Source organism: Triturus cristatus, chromosome 11 (genome assembly GCF_964204655.1).
Source record: "Triturus cristatus chromosome 11, aTriCri1.1, whole genome shotgun sequence".
NCBI classification, from domain to species: domain Eukaryota; kingdom Metazoa; phylum Chordata; class Amphibia; order Caudata; family Salamandridae; genus Triturus; species Triturus cristatus.
The window spans coordinates 1,053,881,894-1,053,903,775 of NC_140594.1; the positions used below are offsets into that span (position 1 = coordinate 1,053,881,894).

The 21,882-nt window shown below is 48.0% G+C and overlaps 1 protein-coding gene across 3 annotated transcripts in view; it reads right to left on the minus strand.

Annotated features, from left to right (window-relative positions):
* ATP11B (ATPase phospholipid transporting 11B (putative)) overlaps window positions 1-21,882 on the minus strand; it is a 446,007-nt gene that overhangs the window by 204,480 nt on the left and 219,645 nt on the right. For all 3 annotated transcript variants that reach the window (XM_085635367.1, XM_085635368.1, XM_085635366.1), the window contains exons 18-20: window positions 21,300-21,481; window positions 8,929-9,132; window positions 284-437 (exon numbers count right to left, since the gene is read on the minus strand). In XM_085635367.1, the coding sequence (XP_085491493.1) occupies window positions 284-437; window positions 8,929-9,132; window positions 21,300-21,481 (540 nt within the window). The remainder of the gene's footprint in view (window positions 1-283; window positions 438-8,928; window positions 9,133-21,299; window positions 21,482-21,882) is intronic.

The window sequence follows — 21,882 nt, forward strand, 5'->3', positions numbered from 1 at the left end:
CTGAATTAATTAGATTAACAGACTTGATAACAATTTGTAGGTGAAAAGTTCAAGAATAGAAACACTGTCCATGTAAATGCATCAATTCATGCGTTCACATCTGTTTGAGGTCAGCATGCATGCAAATCCATCAATACATATATACACACATATACATACATATAGACATACATATAGACACATATACATATACACATATATACATTTACATATATACACACACATATATACACACACACATATATATATATGTGTTCTATCTGAAATGGAAGTAGGTGCCTACCTTTGCCTTCTGCAGGGGTGCCATTCGACAACACAAAACGGCAGAACAACTTCTGGAAACATCCATGAACAGCTTTTCATGTTCCCTGAGTGCAAGAGAAAGGCTGGCTCCATCAACGACCAACCCATGCTGGATGACATGGTCTTCTTTAAGTCTTGAGGAAAAAAAGTACACAAAACCTCAAAAATAGAACTTTGCACAAATCGCACTTGTCATGTAATCCACTTACACATGTTAATTTGTCATTTTCAACAGCATCCTTCAGTAGTGGAACAACTCCATTTTATTTAGCTTTTCTAGTGGTCGCGCCTTCTACCAAAAGCCATCAGAAACGCAAGCTGCACATATATACACATAACGGGTCAGTGAAATAAGATGTGTCCCAGGAAATACACATTACCGTTACTAATTAAACCAATATGACAGAGGAAAGGTCAAATTCCTCATGATTACTACTGTGCATCCTATTTAACAAGATAACTCACCGCTTACAGACTCTCGGAATCCAAATTACGATGCCTATACTAATGACGTTGTCTTACTGCATGCAAATGATCCTGATACATTCAAACTCCACACACAAAATCGGCATGGATTAAACCATGTATGTACATTTCAAATGAGAAACATAATATTTATTTTCGGTGACAGGGGAGGAGCATCATGACCCACTCATTGGTTCCCAACCCTGTGCCAATTTCTAGACCCCACAATCAATAATGTTCGCACTGAATTTAAGTATAGCTCTCTCTCTCTCTCTCTCTATCTCTCTCTCTCTGAGGAAACATTCACTCCTCCATTGTTAAGGTAAAAGATAGTTTCACAGAAAAGTTTGCCAAATTCTAATTCCATAGGGAGCTTTGCTCCACTTGGTGACTTCTGCCACAGAGTTTCAATGGGAGAGTTATATACAGGAAAATTAAAAAAAGGGAAATTGGCTTAGAATCAAAAAGGATTGCCCAAAAAATGAGACAGATAACTGGTTGGAAGCATCATAGTTATTTTGTTACCTTCACACTTGATTGAAATCATGAAGATATTCACAATCAAAGTAGGGAAAGAATGAAACGTTGCTGCGTTTTGCTCACGAAAAATGTATGCTATACCATTCATGTTGCCGCAGGTAGACATGATGCAGCAGGCCCTTTGTTTGGAGGAAAGTGGGGGCCCTTCACTGAAAAACAAAACCCTCCAGATGTTCGCAAATATTGGTGGGCAATGAAAAAAAAAAAAAAAAAAACATAAACCACATTAGCCACCTGCTAGTATTTCACTGCCCCCAGCCTACCATTCCAGCTACGGAGAGTAATAATAAACCAGCTTTGGCAATGCCAATAGATCGGACTTTAATGTGATAAGCCGCACAACTAGCATTTATTCTTGCCTTCATTTGCATCCTGTTACCACATTAAAGACAAAGAAAATGACATGCACAGTGCCTACATAGGGGCCGACCCAGTGCGCTGACGTCAATTTCTTTTTGCAACTGTCCATGTCAGGAGCATGGGCCACTGATGTGTAAAACTCATACCTTGAAAGGGGAAAATCCCTCTCCCTGGAAATTAGTTCGCTACCAAGTAAATTGCCCATCTGATAGAGACTAGCCGCAGAATACTTACCTAAGAATAGATACCCAAGCAATATTTTGAAGAAGAATTTCATACCAAAAAGTCCTGCAGGACCAAACAGGAAAAGTGCCCGTCGCGACAGACCTAACTGTCCAGGCAGCAGTGTTTGGTGAACGTGTGTAGAGAGGCCCATGTTGCTGCCTGGGAGATGTCCAGGACTGGGACTCTGCATACTAACGCAGTGGTCACAGTCTATGCTCTGGTGGAAAGAGCACGCAAACCCACTGGGGGTTGCTTCTTGGCCAATGCATAGCAGATTATAATGCACAGCACAATCGGGTGAAAGTCTGTTTCTGCACAGCCTTCCTTTTTGGCTCAGACATATTCCACGAAGAGTTGGTCATCCACCCGGAACTCTTTTGTGCGGTCAGGGTAGAACGACAATGCTTTATTGGATCGAGAGGGTGGAGTCACTACTCTTCCTTAAAGGGATGCGGCAGAGCATAAAAGGTAGGCAGGGTTATGGACAGGCCTTCATGAAGGAAAGTAGCTCTGGGGCAAAGGACCAGCTGGTCTGGGAAGATGTTGAGGTACGGAGGCTTAGATAACAAAGCCTGGAGCTCACTGACTCTCCAGGCATGTGTTATGGTAACCAGAAAGACCGTTTTGACTGTAAGGAGCCTGATAGTACAGTTGTGTAGTGGTTCGAAGGGAGCGCACATGAGACAGGAGAATACTGAATTTGGGATCCACTGAGGCATTATAAAGGGTGAAGGAGCAACATGTCCAGGAGACTTTTCAAAAACCTATGCTCAAAAGGAGAATTGAACAGGGATGGCTGATCTGGCAACCGCAGAAATGCAGAGATGACAGAAAGCCTTTTGAGGTGCCCAGAGCAGTGCCCTGTTGGAAAAGAGAGAGAACAAACAGAAGTACCTGAGAAATGTGGGCAGAAAGGAGGTCAACCTGTTTTTCTGCACACCATGCAACAAACTTGCCCCAACGGCAGGCGTATACCGTCTAGGTGGAGGGACGCCTGGCTGCCAAGGTAACAGAGACTTCGGGCAGAAGGTCGAAAGCTGTCAACTGTCACCGCTCAATCTCCACACATGAAGGCAGAGTGTTGACCATCACAGCAAATGAGGCACCCTCCTCTGTAGCCACGGTAGGAGGGGAGACCAAGTCAGGACCTGGGGAATTGTCCAGTCCCCTGACGTCTGCCAATTCCTCACACCAGTCCATATTGGGATCTGGAGACTGGTATTCTTCAGGGTCCAGAGGCCCCTCCCAATCGTCCCAAAGTCCTAGCCCACAGGAATAAGACTGGAGGGAATGTCTCCTGTCAGCGTCAGCCCCTCCAGCTCCGTGTCGGAGATAAGTTAGGAGACAGACCCGCTGGGAGCGTCAGCAGTGGGACTGGCACTGGGGAAGGTCGAGGTGGCTCGACTGGTGCCAAGGGAGCACCTGCCGGTAGGGAGCCAGTAGGGGCCGCTTCCAAACCCACAGGTTCTGAAGGACTCCAGTGGGGATAGGCTGTCCAAATATAATATGCGTGGCCTCATAAAATTCTCAGAGTTGGGTGGGGATTGCTCTGGCTTACAGAAACTTGGGGTAGCGCGGAGTCAGCCCAGGTGAAACTGCAGAGCCAGGCCTCAAGTGACTAAGCTCCCTTGTCTCGTCACTTAGATGGATGGGGTTCAACTGTAGACCTCTGACTTCTTGCTGTTCTTCTAGTGGGACTTACTGGAGTTGGATGACTGTCGAAGATCGATGGCTCCGCCGCCGATACTGAGATCAGGACCATTGAGGAGTCATAAGCCAAGCGGCAAGGAGCTTGAGGGATCGCTCCCTCAAGGCCTTGGGAAGCATGACATGACAATTGATGCAGGTCTTGGTGCTATGGTCATGCTCAAGACACCAAAGACTGATGAGGTGCGGGTCCTTCACAGACATTTGCCAGAAACACGTGTTGCAGGGCTTGAATCCAGCGTTCCTCGTAGACACCCCTGCCACACCAGGAGGCAAGTCTCAAAAAACATTTGACAAAAAGCTGAAAAAAGAAAGTCAAAACATGACTCGGGGTAGCTTTCTCCGGATCTGCACTGACATGGCACAGAAAGATAAGAACTGCTGTCCCCAAGCTGTGGTGGCACCTATATAGGCACCAAGCACATTACTTCCGGCACGGATGACGCCACAAAGGGGTCAAATGATGTCACCAACCAGCGCACAGGGGTGCTGCTCACGAAAAATTTCTAGATCCATGTGTGATGCCTTGGGATATTTCTAAGGTAAGGAATCTGCGGCTAGAAGTCTCTATCCCATAAAAGATTTATTGGTAATGGTGGATTGTAGTGCGGTTGGTGGTCAGAGCTCCTAGTGGTAATGGTATGGTAATGTTGCCATTAATGGTGGTGGCTGTAAAGGTGGTGATGGTAATAGTAGTGCTAATAATGGCAATGTTTGTGGTAGCAATGGTTGTGAAGCACTGCACTCAAGATCTCACAAGAATATGCGTTGGCACTGCCGAACGTTTGATAAACATTAGCATGCAGGTTGGCTGTCCAAGGCTCAGTCTATAAAATGAAAGGCCTTTCAAGAGCATCAGTGGGGCTGCTATATGCTCAGAATTTAAATGAAATGAGAAGCCTAGTAAGCACATCAAAGCAGCTGGCTGGCATACGATTGGAAGAGCTGGAGCCAAGACTGCTGAGCTGTAATGGAACAGTGACAAGAAGGGCAGGGAAGAGAGGAGAATGGCACCGCCAGGAGCCACAGTAATGAGATGTCTGCAGTAAAGTATGAGCCAATATTGTGAGACGTCTTAACAGCCTGACCTTTAAATGGTGTCCCAAAATGTAAACATAGAAAAGCAATTAAGTGGTCATTTTAAGGTCAGGCTTGCAGTACTGTCCTGAAAAAAAAAGTTTAAAATAAGTCTACTGCGCCGAAAAAATAATGTAAACATTAAATATAGAACTGAATGTGTGACAACTGATTACTTTTCAGAACAAACATCGCCCCGCATGGACTTGACAGCCAGTTTAAGTATTTTTTTTTTTAATGAAAAGAGGAATTAAAAAAAGAAAAATATGCAGGATCAAATCTACCACAGACCAAAATAAAAGTGGCAAATTGTGCTGCAGAATTTGCTCTGCTCCACAGGCAAAAAATAAAAGCTAATAAAAAAAAAAGGGTGAGGGAAAATGCATAGCATTGCGTTGTGCCATGGACAGAGGAGTAAGGGGACGAGGACATGGTGACAGGAAAAAGAGCAAGAATCTACGTTAAATGTGGCCAACTACAGCACTTCTCAAATCCTGGTTCGTGAGATGAAACGTTGCACCACAAGCCGTGCTCATTTTAAGCTGATGGCATCAATTCACATACATCTCACATATCGTGAAAGAAAAAAAAAAATCTTCAATGTCAAAATGTTCGCTGCCTAAATACTCCTGACTCTGAACAAAGGAATCGAAGCATGCAGAGTGGGCAAATACGTCACCAACAGCCATGCATAGTGCATGGGCAAAGGCGACAGCACAGGTGTTTTGGAAACTGACAGAGAATAGCTAAAGGCCATTCACAGTGGAGTCCGGCCATGCATTGACTGGACACAGCCACTTCGAAATGCCTAGTCCATGATCAAAGGGAAATACTATCGCTCATCTTTCATCCATCATTGTCCAATAAGGTCTTCAAATTTGTTATAAACAATATATTTATCTGGCAATGAGCCAACATCAAGCTTTAACTGATAGTAAAAAGGAAAGACTCAATGTTTTAATTAACACAAACAGAGGAACGAAGTACTGAATATCTTTCCTTAGTCTCAATTCTCAGGCATGTCAGTTCTTCACTTTGCATTCTAGATCAATCTGTGCTCCCAATCTATCAGTCTTTTTCGGTTTTTTTGTATAGATTGGTGATGCATATGCTCTGTGACTGACTAGTGCAAAATGTGAATCTCAGCTTGAATAGTTTGTTGAGAAACTATTTCTAGGACTATTGCATTCTACTTGAAATCATCTTGCCCTGCACCAGCACAAACAAACACTACCAAGACCTATGTCTAACAGTAGATTTCTGCTACAGTTGCTTGAACGTTGGTGTACACCAGTAGTCTCTCGCCAATAAGCTTTCCCACATTTTGGTTCAGCCATTTATATCCTCTTGCATTTGGGCTTTCAAACAGGTCACCAGTGCTTACTTCAAACAAGTATTTCTCTACCTTTATTTACCACAAAAATTGCCAAATCCTTGCTATGTGAAAAGCTAGTACTTGACATAAGGTACCTTTTTTTTGCAATATCATGATCCTCAATATTGCAATTCAGGGAGCAAAAATAATAAATTGATGTGCAGGCTCACACCTTAACAATGCCTCTCCAGGTATTATAGATAAAGACTAAGACGATCCATCTACGCACATCTTCTACTATCAGCCAATGTTTCCAGTACTCTGCAATGGTGAATACTGCACACAGGGAGATTTCTTTCCAGCTGGAAGCAGAGTCAAAAACCACATCAATGTATTACAAATTGATTTGGCCTCACTCGATGCTTTTGAGGGGCCTATTAGTCGCAATGTAGGCATTTGAACTCAATATAACGTTCATTATGCATGGTGGGCGTTCCCCCAGTAGTGCTTCTGCAGAAATGCTTCTCTACATTTCAGAAGTGCTTCTTCAGCTCACACATAGCTGTCCACAAGACAACCAGCCTGGGTGTAAGATACTTTGCGCAATATGAGAGCAGAATCTCACTCGAGCAGTAACCAACAAAACCACAGTTTTTTCCAAAGACGTTACATTTTGCACAAATAAACATGTATGAATAAGCAAGGCAAAACCACACAGGCCCAGAGAAAGGAGAGTGCGGTGAATACCATTACCATACTATAGGGGTAAATACACCGGGTGTATAAAATACCTCCTGTTGAGTTTGCTATGTCTGAATTATGCATTACATGCAAACATCAATGTCTATCAGATCGATATCCACAGGTTTATTTTCCTGGCTGTGATTTGGAGAAATAAAATATATGCAAGGTAAAAACGGTATTAAATTAATTGTAAAGGCTAGGTCAAGGATCATATTTATATTACATACATAAGAGTTACAGTTAGGAAAAAAAATAACAAAATTACAAAAACTAAATTAAAAATAAAACTGAGATAGATGTAGAGGTGGCCTACGGTCCATGTTGTGGAATTGTAGTAATGTTAATTCAATTGTTAACTTATTTCAAAGATGTACTTGTCCATGCAGTGCCATCAATGTAGGTGTATGTAGATGTAAAGTTAGATGTAGATGGTTGGGCTTGCACATTTCTACTCTGGGGAAGGGTCCAGATGGTGAAAAAAGTGGTAGTGCCCTGCCAATTTCATTAATCATTCTTAGAGGGATGGACACATCTGTCAAGACTTATGTGGGCTGGGAGCAAACCTTGTCTCAAATCAGCTTAATTACATGCTGCCACAAGATCAGAGGTATTAGACAGCCACATATTAAATGTTATTACTTCGCGCATCCAATTTCACAACTGGAATAACTAGCCTCACTTCATATCTCTCCACCCCTACCTGTGCTAAAATTAGCAGGACCAATATGGGGAGACCCCTGATTTGGACACACTAGGTTTGGAAAGCCATACCAGGTAAACAGATGTGCCCAGATAACTCCACAATGCTAGGATTATGGTCTTCAGCACGGAATGTGAAGAGGGGTATGAACAGTGGAATGACAACTGCTCTGTACATTATCTTCCTGTAAGAATGATCCTCAAAACCTGCCAAGTTTGAATCATGTTTGTACCAGCATCTGTAGAGGTCACATGAATATATGGAACATGAATTGGCTGCACTGTTGCTTAAACATGATTATGGTCTGAAAAGCCAAACTCAAGTTCACATACTTTAAGTAGCATAACTGGTACTGGTACCCAGGCAAACAAAGCAAAGCAAGTTTATCCTATGATGCCTCTTGCTGGAGATGCAGGCTCCAGACTGTAGAGTAATATACAGCCCTCCTACTGTAATTCACAATTTGTCACATCTTTGGATATAGCTACTGACCTCTTATAATCCAGTGTTCTGACTGAATGCAAGCTCCCAATAGAGGTCACGCTGAAAAAGCCCTCTCATACTGCAACAGATGGCTAGCACCTCATTCACAGTTGCAAAAAACCCGTTTCCTGAGACAATGGAGATACAAAAGTGCACCCAAACTTTCCAGTAGGCTTGAAAAGTCTTCCATATAGCTTATTAAGAATGTATCATATATAGAGTGTATAACCAGTGGTCTACCTGTGAACAAACAAGGCGTTTTAAATATAGAATCTAATATATAGTTCCATATGGAGAAATACCGGCATATTGTTAATGAGATTCCAACGTATTAATGCATCACTAGCGGTGGATATACCATCAACCTTCTAATCAATTTATCAAGACAAGTCTCCTTTCCTAGACTTGAGAGTTTCCTAAAACAATTTTGCATTTCCCATTTCATACTTTGTTATCAGAAAGTTGTGACAGACCAAACAGACTGTGACGTATAGGTTATATATTGTTAGCTTACTCGAACACTAAGTATATTGTACTATCCGCATGTTTACTGCCATTTATTCTTGACCTCTCCGTTCTAATCCCCAAACTATCTCTGCATACTTCGACTCTTTTTCAGTTTTTCCCTCTTCTTCTCACTGTGCACAGAAGTTAAGTGGAACCATAATTTCACACACTGACTGAATTCCTACGGTATTGAAAGACACAGATGGGCATGTGCGCTATTTTATTTTTCAACAGCCTTACTCCTTGATTACTATTCAGATAAGATCAATGCTCTAGTAGTCCAACTTTAAGATTCTGTATATGTAATCCTGTAAAACAAAACTAATTATAAAAATGTCTATCACAAGCATTTAAATTTAGCAGGAACACAGAATGTTGCATTCACTACAGGCCATGCAGGAGTAATGTGTAGTTGCTTTGTTGTAGGCTTTAGCTGGGTTAAATTTTTACAGTTATTTTACATTGAATATACAGAAGGATATGCACCAATATACCCACATACCTCCTGGCAAGCTGTCGTAGCTGTTCTGCACATTCATGGTCCGATTTCTGCTGCACAAGCTCAAGTATATTCATAGTTCTATGGAAATGTCCGCATGATAAGCTGACACTGACTGCTGTTTCATGTTTATCTCCCGTGAGCACCCATATTTTTATACCAGCACGTCGAAGGGCATCTATTGTTTCTTGAACTTTGTCTTGAAGCCTAAAAAATACAAAAGCAGCACTATTAGAATTAAGTGAACTTGTATACAAATGTGTAAACAGGTATGAATAATGTCAAGACAACGCACACAACAATTTGGCAAATATAAGCAAATCACATAGTTGACTTAACTGCAGAGGAAGTTACTCCTGACAGATAGATTTAATAAGCTAATAGTACGAGGTGGAGCTTCGCAGAGTAAGGCAATTATAAAACTTTGTTCGAGATGCTCAATTAATACTTCTCTATTTTAGGTACACACCAGAGCAGTTTTGGATTTTATAACAATTCACTGCTGTCCTCAGCATACACCAGATGTGTGCAGTTCTATCAAGTAAGAGAGAAATCCAGATGCAAAATCTTGTGCTTATCCGTATGATAACAGGCGGCTTAAAAGCCTAGCCCTCAAATAAAGAAACATCACTCTACAATAGGGGCGTAGAAATTGATGAAGCACAACAGAAGCTGAAGTTCGTTTTTCTGATTGTTGGTTTTTACGTTCATTATATTATTTCTAGATTAAAAAGGAGTTGTTCTGGAATCATTAATTCCATGCTAAATTAGTTATTTTGGCACAATCAATTTTTACCTTTTCAAAATTAAAACTTTCTTTTAGATAGTTGGTTACACTATAATTTTAACAAAGAACATGTGCTTAGTTCCGAAAGCTTTAATGTTCAATAAATTGATCAAAATATATATGCATATCTAGTGCAAATACCGAACATATTGGTAAGAATGGTGACCAAACCTCTAAAGGAACCTGAAATCACATTTTAAAACATACAAATGAAAAATAATGTTATTCCTCAATTGTACCTTTGGTGTCCACCTTCTCTCCATTTCTTCATGGGCACTTTTTCTGGCCCTGAACTTTCATGTGACAACCTAATGCATTCTGGGTGCTGTAGTCTTGGTTTGCTTCAGTTGATTTAATCAGACTGACGCATGCTATGTAGGATTAAAGCTGAAGACTGGAAACAGTTTCTGCAATGAGATTGTGCAAAATGACCACCCTAGATGTGCTATAAATTTTACACTATGAAAACAGTCTAAACTGGTATTTACTTTAAAATATTTATGCATCAACCCTGTTATACAAGTGTGAGATGTCTCAGGAAACATTTGTACACATTTTACCATGTATAGCATTTTATTTAGCTATTCTGATTTCCTTTTGGCTTTCATCTTCCAAATATTCACATTCAGGGCTTGGCATCAGGGCCACAAATGCTACTCCCAAATTGCAGTCTATCCCTGGTAGACTTCCAGTTTGAAATAGAGGACTACAGAATAAACTCCCAAAACATATTCAGGTCATCATCAAAGCTAGAAGAACAAGTTACTTACCTTCGGTAACGATATATCTGTAAGAAACGTTAGTTAGATTCCTCACCTTAGAATATCCCCAGGCGTCAGGCTGGATCCGGAAAGATTTTTCGTCAGCAATACCACTTGCGCGTCGCTAGGCGTCGTCTGCGGCTCCGCATCCGTCGTCGGCGCAGTGCGCCGGAATGACGTCGGAGGAGTACTTAGACGCCACCCTCGCGCGCTGACGTCAGTTCTTGTACATAGCTTTCCGCGCCAGGAACGCAGAGCCATGCAAGAGACCGACACTGGGCCCTGAAAAGGATAACCTTAACCCTAGATGTCAGTTCGCAGAACGGGGAGGATGGGTGGGTCAGTGAGGAATCTAACTAACTAATGTTTCTTACAGATACATCGTTACCGAAGGTAAGTAACTTGTTCATCTGAAAGAAACACGTTAGTTAGATTCCTCACCTTAGAATAGATACCCCAGCAATACCAACCCCGGTGGAGGGTCTGCGAACCAAGATCACACCAGAAAGTCCTGGAGAACAGAACAGCCGTCTCTCCGGACTTGGACAATAGTGCTTGGCAAACGTGTGCAGTGAAGCCCACGTCGCCGTCTGACAGATGTCCCGCAAAGGAACTCCCCGGCTCAGGGCAGTAGTAGCCGGAGGACAACCTTGTCCGGATGAACAGAAAGAAAGGGAGGCTTAGATGACAGAGCCTGGAGCTCACTCACCCGTCTAGCCGAGGTGATAGCTACCAGGAAAGCAGTTTTCAGGGTCAGAAGACGAATGGGACAATTGTGAAGAGCCTCAAAAGGAGCGCACATCAGAAAGGTCAGAACAAGATTCAAGTCCCACTGAGGCATTACGAAGGGGACAGGAGGGAACACGTGAGTAATGCCTTTGAGAAAACGGGAAACAACAGGGGACTTGAAAAGAGAAGGCTGATCAGGAAGCCGTAAGAAGGCAGAGATTGCAGCAAGATAACCTTTCAAGGTGCCCAGAGCAGAGCCCTGCTGGGCAAAAGAAAGAAGAAAGAGGAGAACCTCAGAAAGAGGGGCGGAAAGGGAACCCACAGCCTTTGCTGTGCACCATGCCACAAATTTGTTCCCCCGGCAGGCGTATACCGTCTTTGTGGAGGGACGCCTGGCTGCCAGAATGACATCACAGACTTCAGGAGGCAAGTCAAATGGCATCAACTGCCGCCGCTCAATCTCCACGCATGGAGGTGGAGGCTGGACAGGTTCGGGTGGAGGACCGTCCCCTGCTGCTGCGACAGAAGGTCCTCCTGAAGAGGCAGTCGTATCGGAGGATCGATTGACATACTGAGTAGCTCAGGATACCAGAACCTTCGTGCCCAAGCCGGAGCCACTAAGATAACTTGGGCCCGGTCGCGCCTGATCTTCTTCAGCACTCTGGGCAGAAGGGGTATAGGCGGAAAGGCGTACAACAGACCGCAACTCCACTCTCGACAAAAAGCGTCTCCGAGCGAGTGCTGCCTTGGAAATTCCAACGCGCAGAACTGCTGACATTGCGCGTTCTCTTCGGTGGCGAATAGATCTAACCAAGGCTCTCCCCACTGCAGAAAGAGACCTTGCGCCACGTCCGAGTTCAGACGCCATTCGTGATCCATCATGCACCGGCGGCTGAGTTAGTCTGCTCTGGCGTTCAGGGAGCCCGCCAGATGTTGAACCACCAGGGTAATGCCCTGGTGTTCCAGCCAGGTCCAGAGGCGCAGAGCAAAGGGTCCACGACCCCACCCCGCCCTGTTTGTTGCAATACCACATGACGGTGGTGTTGTCCGTGAACACCTGCACGACACTTCACCGGACAGAGGGAAGGAAGGCTTTCAGTGCAAGCCGGATCGCTCTCAGCTCCAAAAGGTTGATATGGAGTTGAGTCTCCGCCGGAGACCAGAGTCCTCTGATCTTCGCCTCTCCCATGTGGCCCCCCCATCCCAGGAGGGACGCGTCCGTCACTACTACATGCTCCGGTTGGGGTAGGGAGAGGCATCTGCCGCTGACCCAATCGCGGTCCGTGAGCCACCACTGGAACTGTTTCGCAGTGCCCTCCGAGATCAAGACATGGTCAGACAGGTTGCCTCGATGCTGGGCCCACTGAAACTTCAGGTCCCACTGCAGAGCCCGCATTCACCACCTGGCGTAATGCACCAACAGGATGCAGGAGGCCATCAGCCCCAGAAGCCGCAGCACCAACCTGACCGAAACCCAGGATAGAGGCCGAAAGATGGGAATCAGAGCCTGAATATCCCGGACCCGCTGTTCCGGAGGATAAGCCCGGAACTGCGCAGAATCGAGAACCGCTCCGATGAAGAGGAGCTTCTGGGAGGGACTCAGGTGTGACTTCGGCACGTTGATGGAGACCCCTGCAAATGCAGGAGGTCGGCCGTAGTCTGGAGGTGGGAGACGACTTGCTGGGGCGAGCCCGCCTTCAACAGCCAGTCGTCGAGATAGGGGAAGACTGGAACCCCCGATCTGCGCAGATGAGCTGCGACCACCGCCATCACTTTCATGAACACCCGAGGGGCACTGGTGAGGCCGAAGGGGAGCACGGTGAACTGAAAGTGCTCCTGACCCACCGTGAACCGCAGGTAACGCCGATGGCCCGGCAGGACGGGGATGTGAAAATAGGCGTCCTGCAAGTCCAACGCTACCATCCAGTCTCCGGGGTCGAGGGCAGCCAGAACCTGAGCTAAAGTTAGCATCTTGAACCGTTCCTTCCGGAGGAAGGTGTTGACACTCCTGAGGTCCAAGATAGGGCGTAGGCCCCCTTTGCCCTTCTTGGGAACCAGAAAGTAGTGGGAATAGCAACCACGGCCTACTTCTGGACCAGGAACGCGCTTGACGGCCTCTTTGGTCAAGAGGGCCGTAACTTCTTCCCGCAGAAGATTCAAGTGATCCTCCGATATATGGTGGCACTGCAGTGGCATGGCTGGAGGGGTCGTCTCGAAGGGGAGGGAGTAGCCCCTTCGGACGATTTGCAGCACCCACCTGTCCGAAGTGATGGAGCGCCAGTGGAGCAGGTGATGGCGAACTCTGCCGCCCACTGGCGTGGAATGGGCCTGAAAGCTCGGACTAGGAAGGCTTTGAGGCGGATGCTGCCGGGGTGGATGTGGACTGACCGGCACGGTGTCCTCTAGAACCGCCACGGCGGAACCCACGTCCGCGACCGCGTGCAGGTTGGTTCTGCGGCCGGTGGCTAGGCGGACGTGAGGAGGCGCCCCTTCCTTGGCCACGAAAGGCGGAAGTGTGCGGCCGTTGGGCCGAGAGACCCAAGGACGTGGCCATAGCCTGGGAGTCCTTAAAAACGAGCCAGCGCACTATCCGCCTTCTCACCAAAAAGTCGAGCGCCATCAAAGGGCATATCCATGAGGGTACTCTGGACATCCCCCGAAAAAGACGTGGACCTCAGCCAGGCGTGGCGCCGGAGCGCCACCATGGTGGAAATCGCCCTACCCAGCGAGTCCGATGTGTCAAGTCCACACCGTATGGCATGTCGCGCTGCAACTCGCCCGTCAGCAAGTGCCTGGGAGAGACGTGTCCGGGCCTCCACCGCACACAGTGGCAGCACGTCCTCCACCGTATCCCACAGAGAGTGGGAGAAACGGTCCAAGAGGCAAGCGGTGTTCAAAGACAGCAGGCCCAAACTCAGGGAAGAGAACAGTTTCTTGCCGAACTGTTCCAGCCTCTTGGATTCCCGATCCGGAGGAGCGGACGGGAAGGAGGATTGGGAAGAGGAGGTCTGGATAATCAGGCTCTCGGGGGTGGGGTGTTGGGACAGGAAACTGGGGTCGCCCGGAGCAGGGCTGTGGCGCCGGGCCACGTTCCGATCCACAGGAGGAACTGTGGAGGGCTTGGACCAAGTGCCCTGCAGAACGTCGACCTCATTGAACTGCAGCAGAGGCTCTGTGGAGCTTGCTGACGGTTGAAGCACCTCTGTGAGGATATTAGTCCTCACGGCCACAGCAGGCAACTCGAGCCCCAGGGCTTTGGCCGCCTTGCGCAGCACCACGGAAAAAGCTGCACCTTCCTCCGAAGCCACAGTCGGAGGAGAGATGAAGCCAGCGTGCGACGAAGTGTCCAGACCACTGGCATCCCCCAGTTTGTCTGCCCAGTCCTGTGAAAGTTGACCTTGGAAGGCCATAGGGTCCTCAGACCCCTCCCAGTCGCCCCCGTCATCCGATTCCTGATAAACAGGAGGAACGATCGGAGCCGGACGGTAGATGAAACGTTCATCCATCGGCATTGGTTGCGGCGCCGGACGGCGACGTGCCGGTGTCGGGTCCGGACAGGGGCTAAACCGGGGAACTGCGTCGTCCGGAGACGGCGCCGGTGGTGGAACAGGCTGGATCTCTCGGGGACCTGTGGCGTCGGGACCGAAGTAGTCGACGGCGCCTGGGCTGGAGCTGCCGGCACATGAGGTCGCCAGTCGAGCCCGCGGGGTCCGAAGGCGCGCCGGCAGGCGTCGACGGCGGAGCCAGGCCCCTCATGGCCGAGAGGAAGGCACTGACCTCCGCCGGAGTTGCGTCAGTCCCAGGGACCGGCGGGTATGGAGACGGCTGCGGCTCCTGCGGAGCCGCGGGGGTGGAACCACCCGGACCCTCGGCCAAGTCGCGCGACCGGCGAGGGGAGTCCGAAGAGCGGTGTCGCTTCTTGGACTTCTTAGAGTGCCTCGACTTACCCGAAGACTTCGAGCCAGACGAGTGACGATGTCGAGTGCGGCTCAGCGACCGATCCTTGGACCGGGATCGAGAGCGACGCGGAGCCGAGTGCCGAAGCTCGAGAAGCTTACGGGACCGCTCCCGCCTAGCCTTCGAGGTCAAGGCCTGCCAGTCGGGGCACGACTCCGCGTCGTGGTCGGGCTCCAGGCAGTAAAGGCACCGGCAATGGTGATCCGTCACCGACATCAGGCGATGACAGGCGTCACAGGCCTTAAAACCAGGCATCCCACCGGCACCAGAGTCGAGTCGACAAAAGACCAAAAAGAGTCAAAAAGTTTAGTCAAAAATTGACTAAGGGGTAAGCTCTTCCCGGATCGGCGCTGTCTGGCGCGGAAAAAAGAAGAACTGACGTCAGCGCGCGAGGGCGGCGTCTAAGTACTCCGACGACGTCATTCTGGCGCACGACGCCGACGACGGACGCGGAGCCGCAGACGACGCCTAGCGACGCGCAAGGGGTATTGCGGACGAAAAATCTTTCCGGATCCAGCCTGACGCCTGGGGATATTCTAAGGTGAGGAATCTAACGTGTTTCTTTCAGATTTCAGATTTTCAATTACAAGAAATATACCAGGGTTAAATATGTGCACCTGCAAAATTCATAAAACAACAACTTACTTACCTTCAGTAACACCTTAACTGGTAGAGATTATCCAGCCGCAGATTCCTAATCTTACAATTTGCCCCAGGAACCAGACTAGATCCGGACATTTTTCTTGTGCAGTACCCCTGCACGCCAAGAAGAGCACTGACAACTGGTATGTGAAACTAGGGCCCTGAAAGGTGAGCAGCCTAGTCCCTAGAAATTTGTTTGCAGCGTGATGAGGATGGGAGGGTTGGTAAGGAATCTGCAGCTAGATAGAGTTTTACCAGATATGGCAATACTGAAAGAAAGTAACTTGTTTATCTGATATAGACTTGTAGCAGCATACTCCTCACCTTAGAACAGATAACCAAGCAATACCTCCCCAGAGGTGGGACTGCAAAACAATCTCACACCAAAATATTCTGCAGACCCGAATGGGAAAAGTGCCGGAAACCGAAGGCCCGACTCTCCAGGCAGTAGTGCTTAGTGAACATGGATAAAGAGGCCAACATTGCTGCCTGGCAGATGTCCAGGACTGGACGTCTGAATGCTAATGCAGTGGTCGCAGCCTTTGCTCTGCTGAAATGAGCATCAAAGCCCTCAGGGGGTTGCTACTAGGCCAATGCATAACAGATTTTAAAGCAGAGCCCGATCCATCAGGAGTGTGTGTGTGTCTGTACAGCCGTCCATTTTTTGGCCCAACATACCCCACGAAGAGTTGCTCGCCCACCTGGAATTGTTTTGTGCGGTCAAGGTAGAACGACAACACTCTTTTTGGGTCTAGCCGGTGGAGTCTCTCTTCCTCAGAGGAATGAGGTGCAGAGTAAAAGGTAGCCAAAGTGATGGATTGGCTTACGTGGAACAGGGTGACTACCTTCCTCAAGGAACAGTTTGTTGGAGAAAAATTAGATGTAGTGAGCCTGAGAGGACAATGCCTGTAGTTCACGGACTCTCGCGACAGATGAAATTGCCACCAGAAAAGCAGTCTTGATGGTAAGGTTCTGAAGAGGGCATGAATGAAGCGGATCATAGGGAGCACAGAAATAGCAGAGAGATAACCTTTCAAAGTGACCAATTTAGAACCCTGCTGAGCCAGGGTTAGGACAAACCGAAAAACCTAAGAAAGGGGAACAGATGGGGGATCAACCTGTTTCTCATAACACCATGCCACAAATGTATCTCGATGGTTGGTGTACACTGTTTTGGTGGAGGGACGCCAAGTTAACATTACAGACTTAGGGCAGAAGGTCAAATGTTGCAGCTTAATCTTCATGCATGAAGGCGGAGGGCTGACCGGTTCAGGTGGAGAACCCTCGCCGTTGCTGTGACAGAAGATCTTCCCAAAGGGGCAGCCTGATATGAGTACTGATGGACATGCTCAACAGCTCGGGATATCAGACTCTCCGAACACAGTCCAGAGCCACAAGGATAACTTGGGCCCGGTCATTCCTGATTTGTTTGAGAACTCTGAGCAGGAGTGGTATGGGCAGAAAGGCGTACAGGAGGCCTGCATTCCACTCACGACTAAAAGCGGCTCAGAGTGAGAGCCGCCTTGGAAACTCCAGCATGTAAAACTACTGACATTACGGATTTCCGGCAGTGGGGAAAAGATATAACCAAGGCTCGCCCCACTGCTGAAAGAGACCTTACACTGCCTTGGGTGGAGATGCCATTCATGATGCGCTAGGCATCTTTGGCTGAGTTTGTACACCCTGGCGCTCAAAGAGCCCACCAGGTGTTGAACCACCAGGGATATGCCCGGACGTTCCAGTCATGTCAAGAGGTGCAAGGCCTCTTGACAGAGTACACAACCCCACCCCGCCCTGTTTGTTGCAGTATCACATTGTAGTGATGTTGTCCGTGAAAACCAGGTCTAGGCTTCCCTTGATAAAGGGTAGATAGGCTTTCAGTGACAGCTAGATCACTTGGAGTTCCAGTAGGTTGATGTAATGTCCGGATTCCGCTGGAGACCAAAGGCCTCTGATCTCTACCACTCCCAGATGGCCACCCCATCCCAGGAGCGACATCTGTCACTACAGGTAGATCTGGTTGGGGAAGGGAGAGGGGTCTGCGCTGACCCATCCGCAGTTTGTTAACCACTGCTGCAGATCCTTTGCAGTGCCCGCCGAGATCTGGACCATGTCAAGAGAGATTTCCCGGATGCTGTGCATATTGGAACTTCAGGTCCCACTGCAGAGCCCACATACGCCAGCAGACACGTGTCACTAGCAGTATGTAGGAGGCCATGAGGTCCGGAGCCTCATAGTCAGTCTCACCAAAACCCAGGTTAGAGGCTGCAACATTGGTATCAGTCTGAATATCCTGGACTCGCCAGTCTGTAGGATAAATCCAAAACTTCACTGTGTCTAGTACACCTTTGACGAAAAGGAGCGTCCCAGAAGGAGTCTGGTGTGACTTTGGCAAGTTTATAATGAGCGCCAGGGAGTGCAGAAGGTCTGCTGTAGTATGGAGGTGGGAGACAAGTCCCTGGGACGAGCCTGCCTTCAACAGCCAGAATTCGAGATAGGGGAAGACAGGCACCCCTAATATCCGCAGATGTGCTGCAATCACCGCCATTACCCTGGTGAACACCCGTGGGGCACTGGTAAGGCCAAAGGGGAGCACTGTGAACTGAAAGTACTCATGGCCTACCCCAACCCCAGGGAGTGGAGGAGCTCAGCCGTAGTCTGGCGGTGGGAGACTACTGTCTGGGATAATCCCACCTTCAACAGCCAGTCGTCGAGGAGGGGGAAGACATCTGATCTCCGCAGAAGACTTTGGTGAACACCTGAGGGGTGCTGGTAAGGCCAAAGGGGAGCATGGTGAACTAAAAGTGTGTGTGGCATACCGTGAACACCAGGTACAGTCTGAGGGCAGGCAGGACAGAATGCATCCTACAAATCCAATGCTACCATCCAGTCTCCCGGTCACATTGGAGGTAGGAATCGTACAAGCGTAAGCATTTTGAATTTCTCCTTTTTGAGGAAGAAATTGAGAGGGCACAGGTCTAGGACAGAATGAAGGCCTCCATCTTTTTTGGGCACCAGAAAGCAGCAGGAATAGCAACCACAACCTACTTCTGCCACTGACACCCTCTCTATGGCCCCCTTGGCCAAGAGAGCCGCCACTTCCTGTAGGAGTAAGGAAAGATGGTCCACCGTCAGCAAGTAGGTGGAGGGAGTAGCCCCTTTGGACAATCTAGAGAACCCATTGGTTGGATGTTATTGACCTCCAGTGGTGCAGGTGATGGTGTATCCTGCCTCCCACTGGTTGCCCATGATGGTCGGAAGGCAAACTAAAGAGGTTTGTAGGCCAAGGATGCCGGGGACATGAACCATGGGTTCTACAGGTACTGTGTTCTTGGCCAAGCAGGGGCTGTGAAGCTTGCATGCCGTGGTGGGTGGGTGGGTAGAGACACGGTTGGAAGCCACTTCCATGGCCACAAAAGGAGCGAAAGGCGAACAGGGGTTGGCGAACAACCATGGAAAGGCCCAAGGACCTGCTATCCTTGAAACCCTACAGCGCTGAGCTCACCTGTTTCCGAAGAGACAGGAGCCATCCAAGGGAATGCACATAAGCAAAGATTGGACATCCCCTGAAAAGACAGTCATCCTCAGCAAAGCATGGCGTTGTAATACCACAGACGAAGAACCCGCTGTGCCTAGCGAGTCACTTGTGTCCAGCCCACATCAAATTGAGAACTGAGTAATGTCTCTCCAGTCAGCAATAGCTTGGGAGAGTATGACCTGGACTTTCTTTGAGACCATAGTGAGCACCTGCCCAACCGAATCCCAGAGTGAATGGGAGTAACGCCCCAAAAGGCACGTGTTGTTCACTGACCACAGTGCCAGGCTGGCCAAAGAAAACATTTTCTTGCTTAAGGTGTCTAGCCTTTTTTTTGAATGCCTATATGGTGGGGTGGTACTGAACGTGCCAGGATTTACTCAGAAAGTGGAGACTTGGACCACCAAACTCTCCTAGGTAGGGTGTTTGGTGAGCAAATTCGGGTCCCCTGGGGTGGAGAGATGGCAGCAGGCAATTTCCCAGTTCACAGGATCCCCTTTGCAGGGCTTGGACCAGGCCCAAAGCTGGACGCCTGTGAGGGCTTCATTAAATGGGGGAAGCGGTTCTGAGATGGTAACTCCCAGCTGAAGCACCTTAGTCAAGAAATTAGTCTTGACTGCCACTGAGGGCAGGCTAAGGACCAGGATCTCTGCCACTCTCCTCACCATCACAGCAAACAATGCCCCTCCTTTGTAGCCACTGGAGTAGTAGAGACCAATCCAGTATCTGGGGAGGTGTCTAGTCCACTGGCATCCTCCAAATCCTGGTATCAGGTGTCCTCATTGGAGTCTAGGAGCTGGTACTCATAAGGGTCTAATGGCCCTTTCCAATCTTCCACAAGTCCGAACCCATAGGAATAGGGCTCAGGCGTGGCTCCAGTTTGTGCCAGGTCGGACGATGCCTATCCGGCTCCGTGTCGGAGTCGGGGATTAGAATGGGGACAGCACCGCTGGAAGTGTCTACAGTGGGCCGGGGCAGGTAAAGGTGGCTCATCTGGCGCCGGTCCAGATCCATCTGTAAATCCAAAGGGCCTGATTGGCACGGAGGACGAATCCTCTAGCAGACGACCAGTAGGTGTCCCTCCTGACCCCGCTGGGCCTGAAGGCGCTCTATCAGGACAGTGTGTCCAAATATGAGGTGCATGGCCCCATAAAATTCACAATGTTGGGCGGGAGTCTCGCCAGCTCAGGGGGGCACGGAGACAGCGGAGACACAGGCTCAACCACGCAGCCGGGCCTCGAGTGTCGGTGCTCCCTCTTCTCGTCAGGTGACTAACAAACAAGGAGAAGTAGAAGACGTCTTCGAATTCTTGCTTTTCTTCTTCTTGTCAGACTTAACAGAATGGGACGACTAACTGCAACGAAGATCAACTGATCCCCTGCACCTTCCTCTCGACCAGGACTGAGACCGTCAGGGCGGCACACATCGAGTGGCAAGAAGCTTGTGGTATCGCTCGCTCAAGGCCTTGGGGTTCATGTCACGACAATCGATGCAGGTCTTGGCATCGTGGTCACGCTCAAGACACCAGAGACCGACAAAGCTGAGGATCAGTAACCAACATTTGTTGGTGATGGGAAACCGCAGGGTATCAATCCAGCCTTCCTCGTTGACATCCCTGCCACACCAGGAGACAAGTCTTAAAACCTTCGAAAAAAAGGCGAAAAAATTATCAAAAAGTGACTGGGATAGCTCTCTCCGGATCTGCGCTGACTGGCAAGTAATAACGGATGGCAGCGTGCTAGGGTGGCGTCAATATAGGCACAGTGCACATCATTTTTGGCGTAGATGACGCCATGCGGAGTTAACGATGCCACCTTCTGAGGCACAAGTGAACGTTTCCAGATCCAGTCTAACACCTGGGGAAAATTCCAACGTAAGGAATCTGCGGCTAGAAGTCTCTATCAGATAATGTTTGCTTTAAATCGATAAATACTCTTAAAAATACATACTACGCAATACTTACTTGTCTTCCACCCCAGTTGCACCAAGAATTTCAAGGTCTTTCTCTATGAAGTTGAATGCATCTCTTAATCGCTCTTCTCGCTGTTGTAAAGCTGTTCTGGCCTCGAAAAGGAGACGGTCAACTTCTTGATACTCTTCAGCACTGAATCGTCGGCAGGCCACACACAAAGTTCTAAGCCCTTTCTAAGAAAAAAGGAATGACAAAAGATTGAATAGAAAAATACAAATCAATAACAATTGTTTGATCACAATAGAAAGGGCTTACAGATACCCAAGGTGTCTTATGTTTCAATAAAAAATCTAATTCAAAATGTCTCTGGAACATTGAAGGGTTCTCTAAATACATTCCCAAAAACTAACCTATACAGGTGAAACACACTGCAATTTGCCAAATAGGCCACTAGGCAATGAGAAATTTATAAATATTCAAAGCAAGTTCATGTTACTTACAAGTACCTGACGGAGTGGGGTTTGTGGCGCAAGAACCAAACGCTTTTACAAAGCACAAGGTAACTGTAAATTGGAATTGGTGTTTGTGAAGCCCTCTTAACACTACCACCGCCTTCATTCAGTACCCTTTCAAA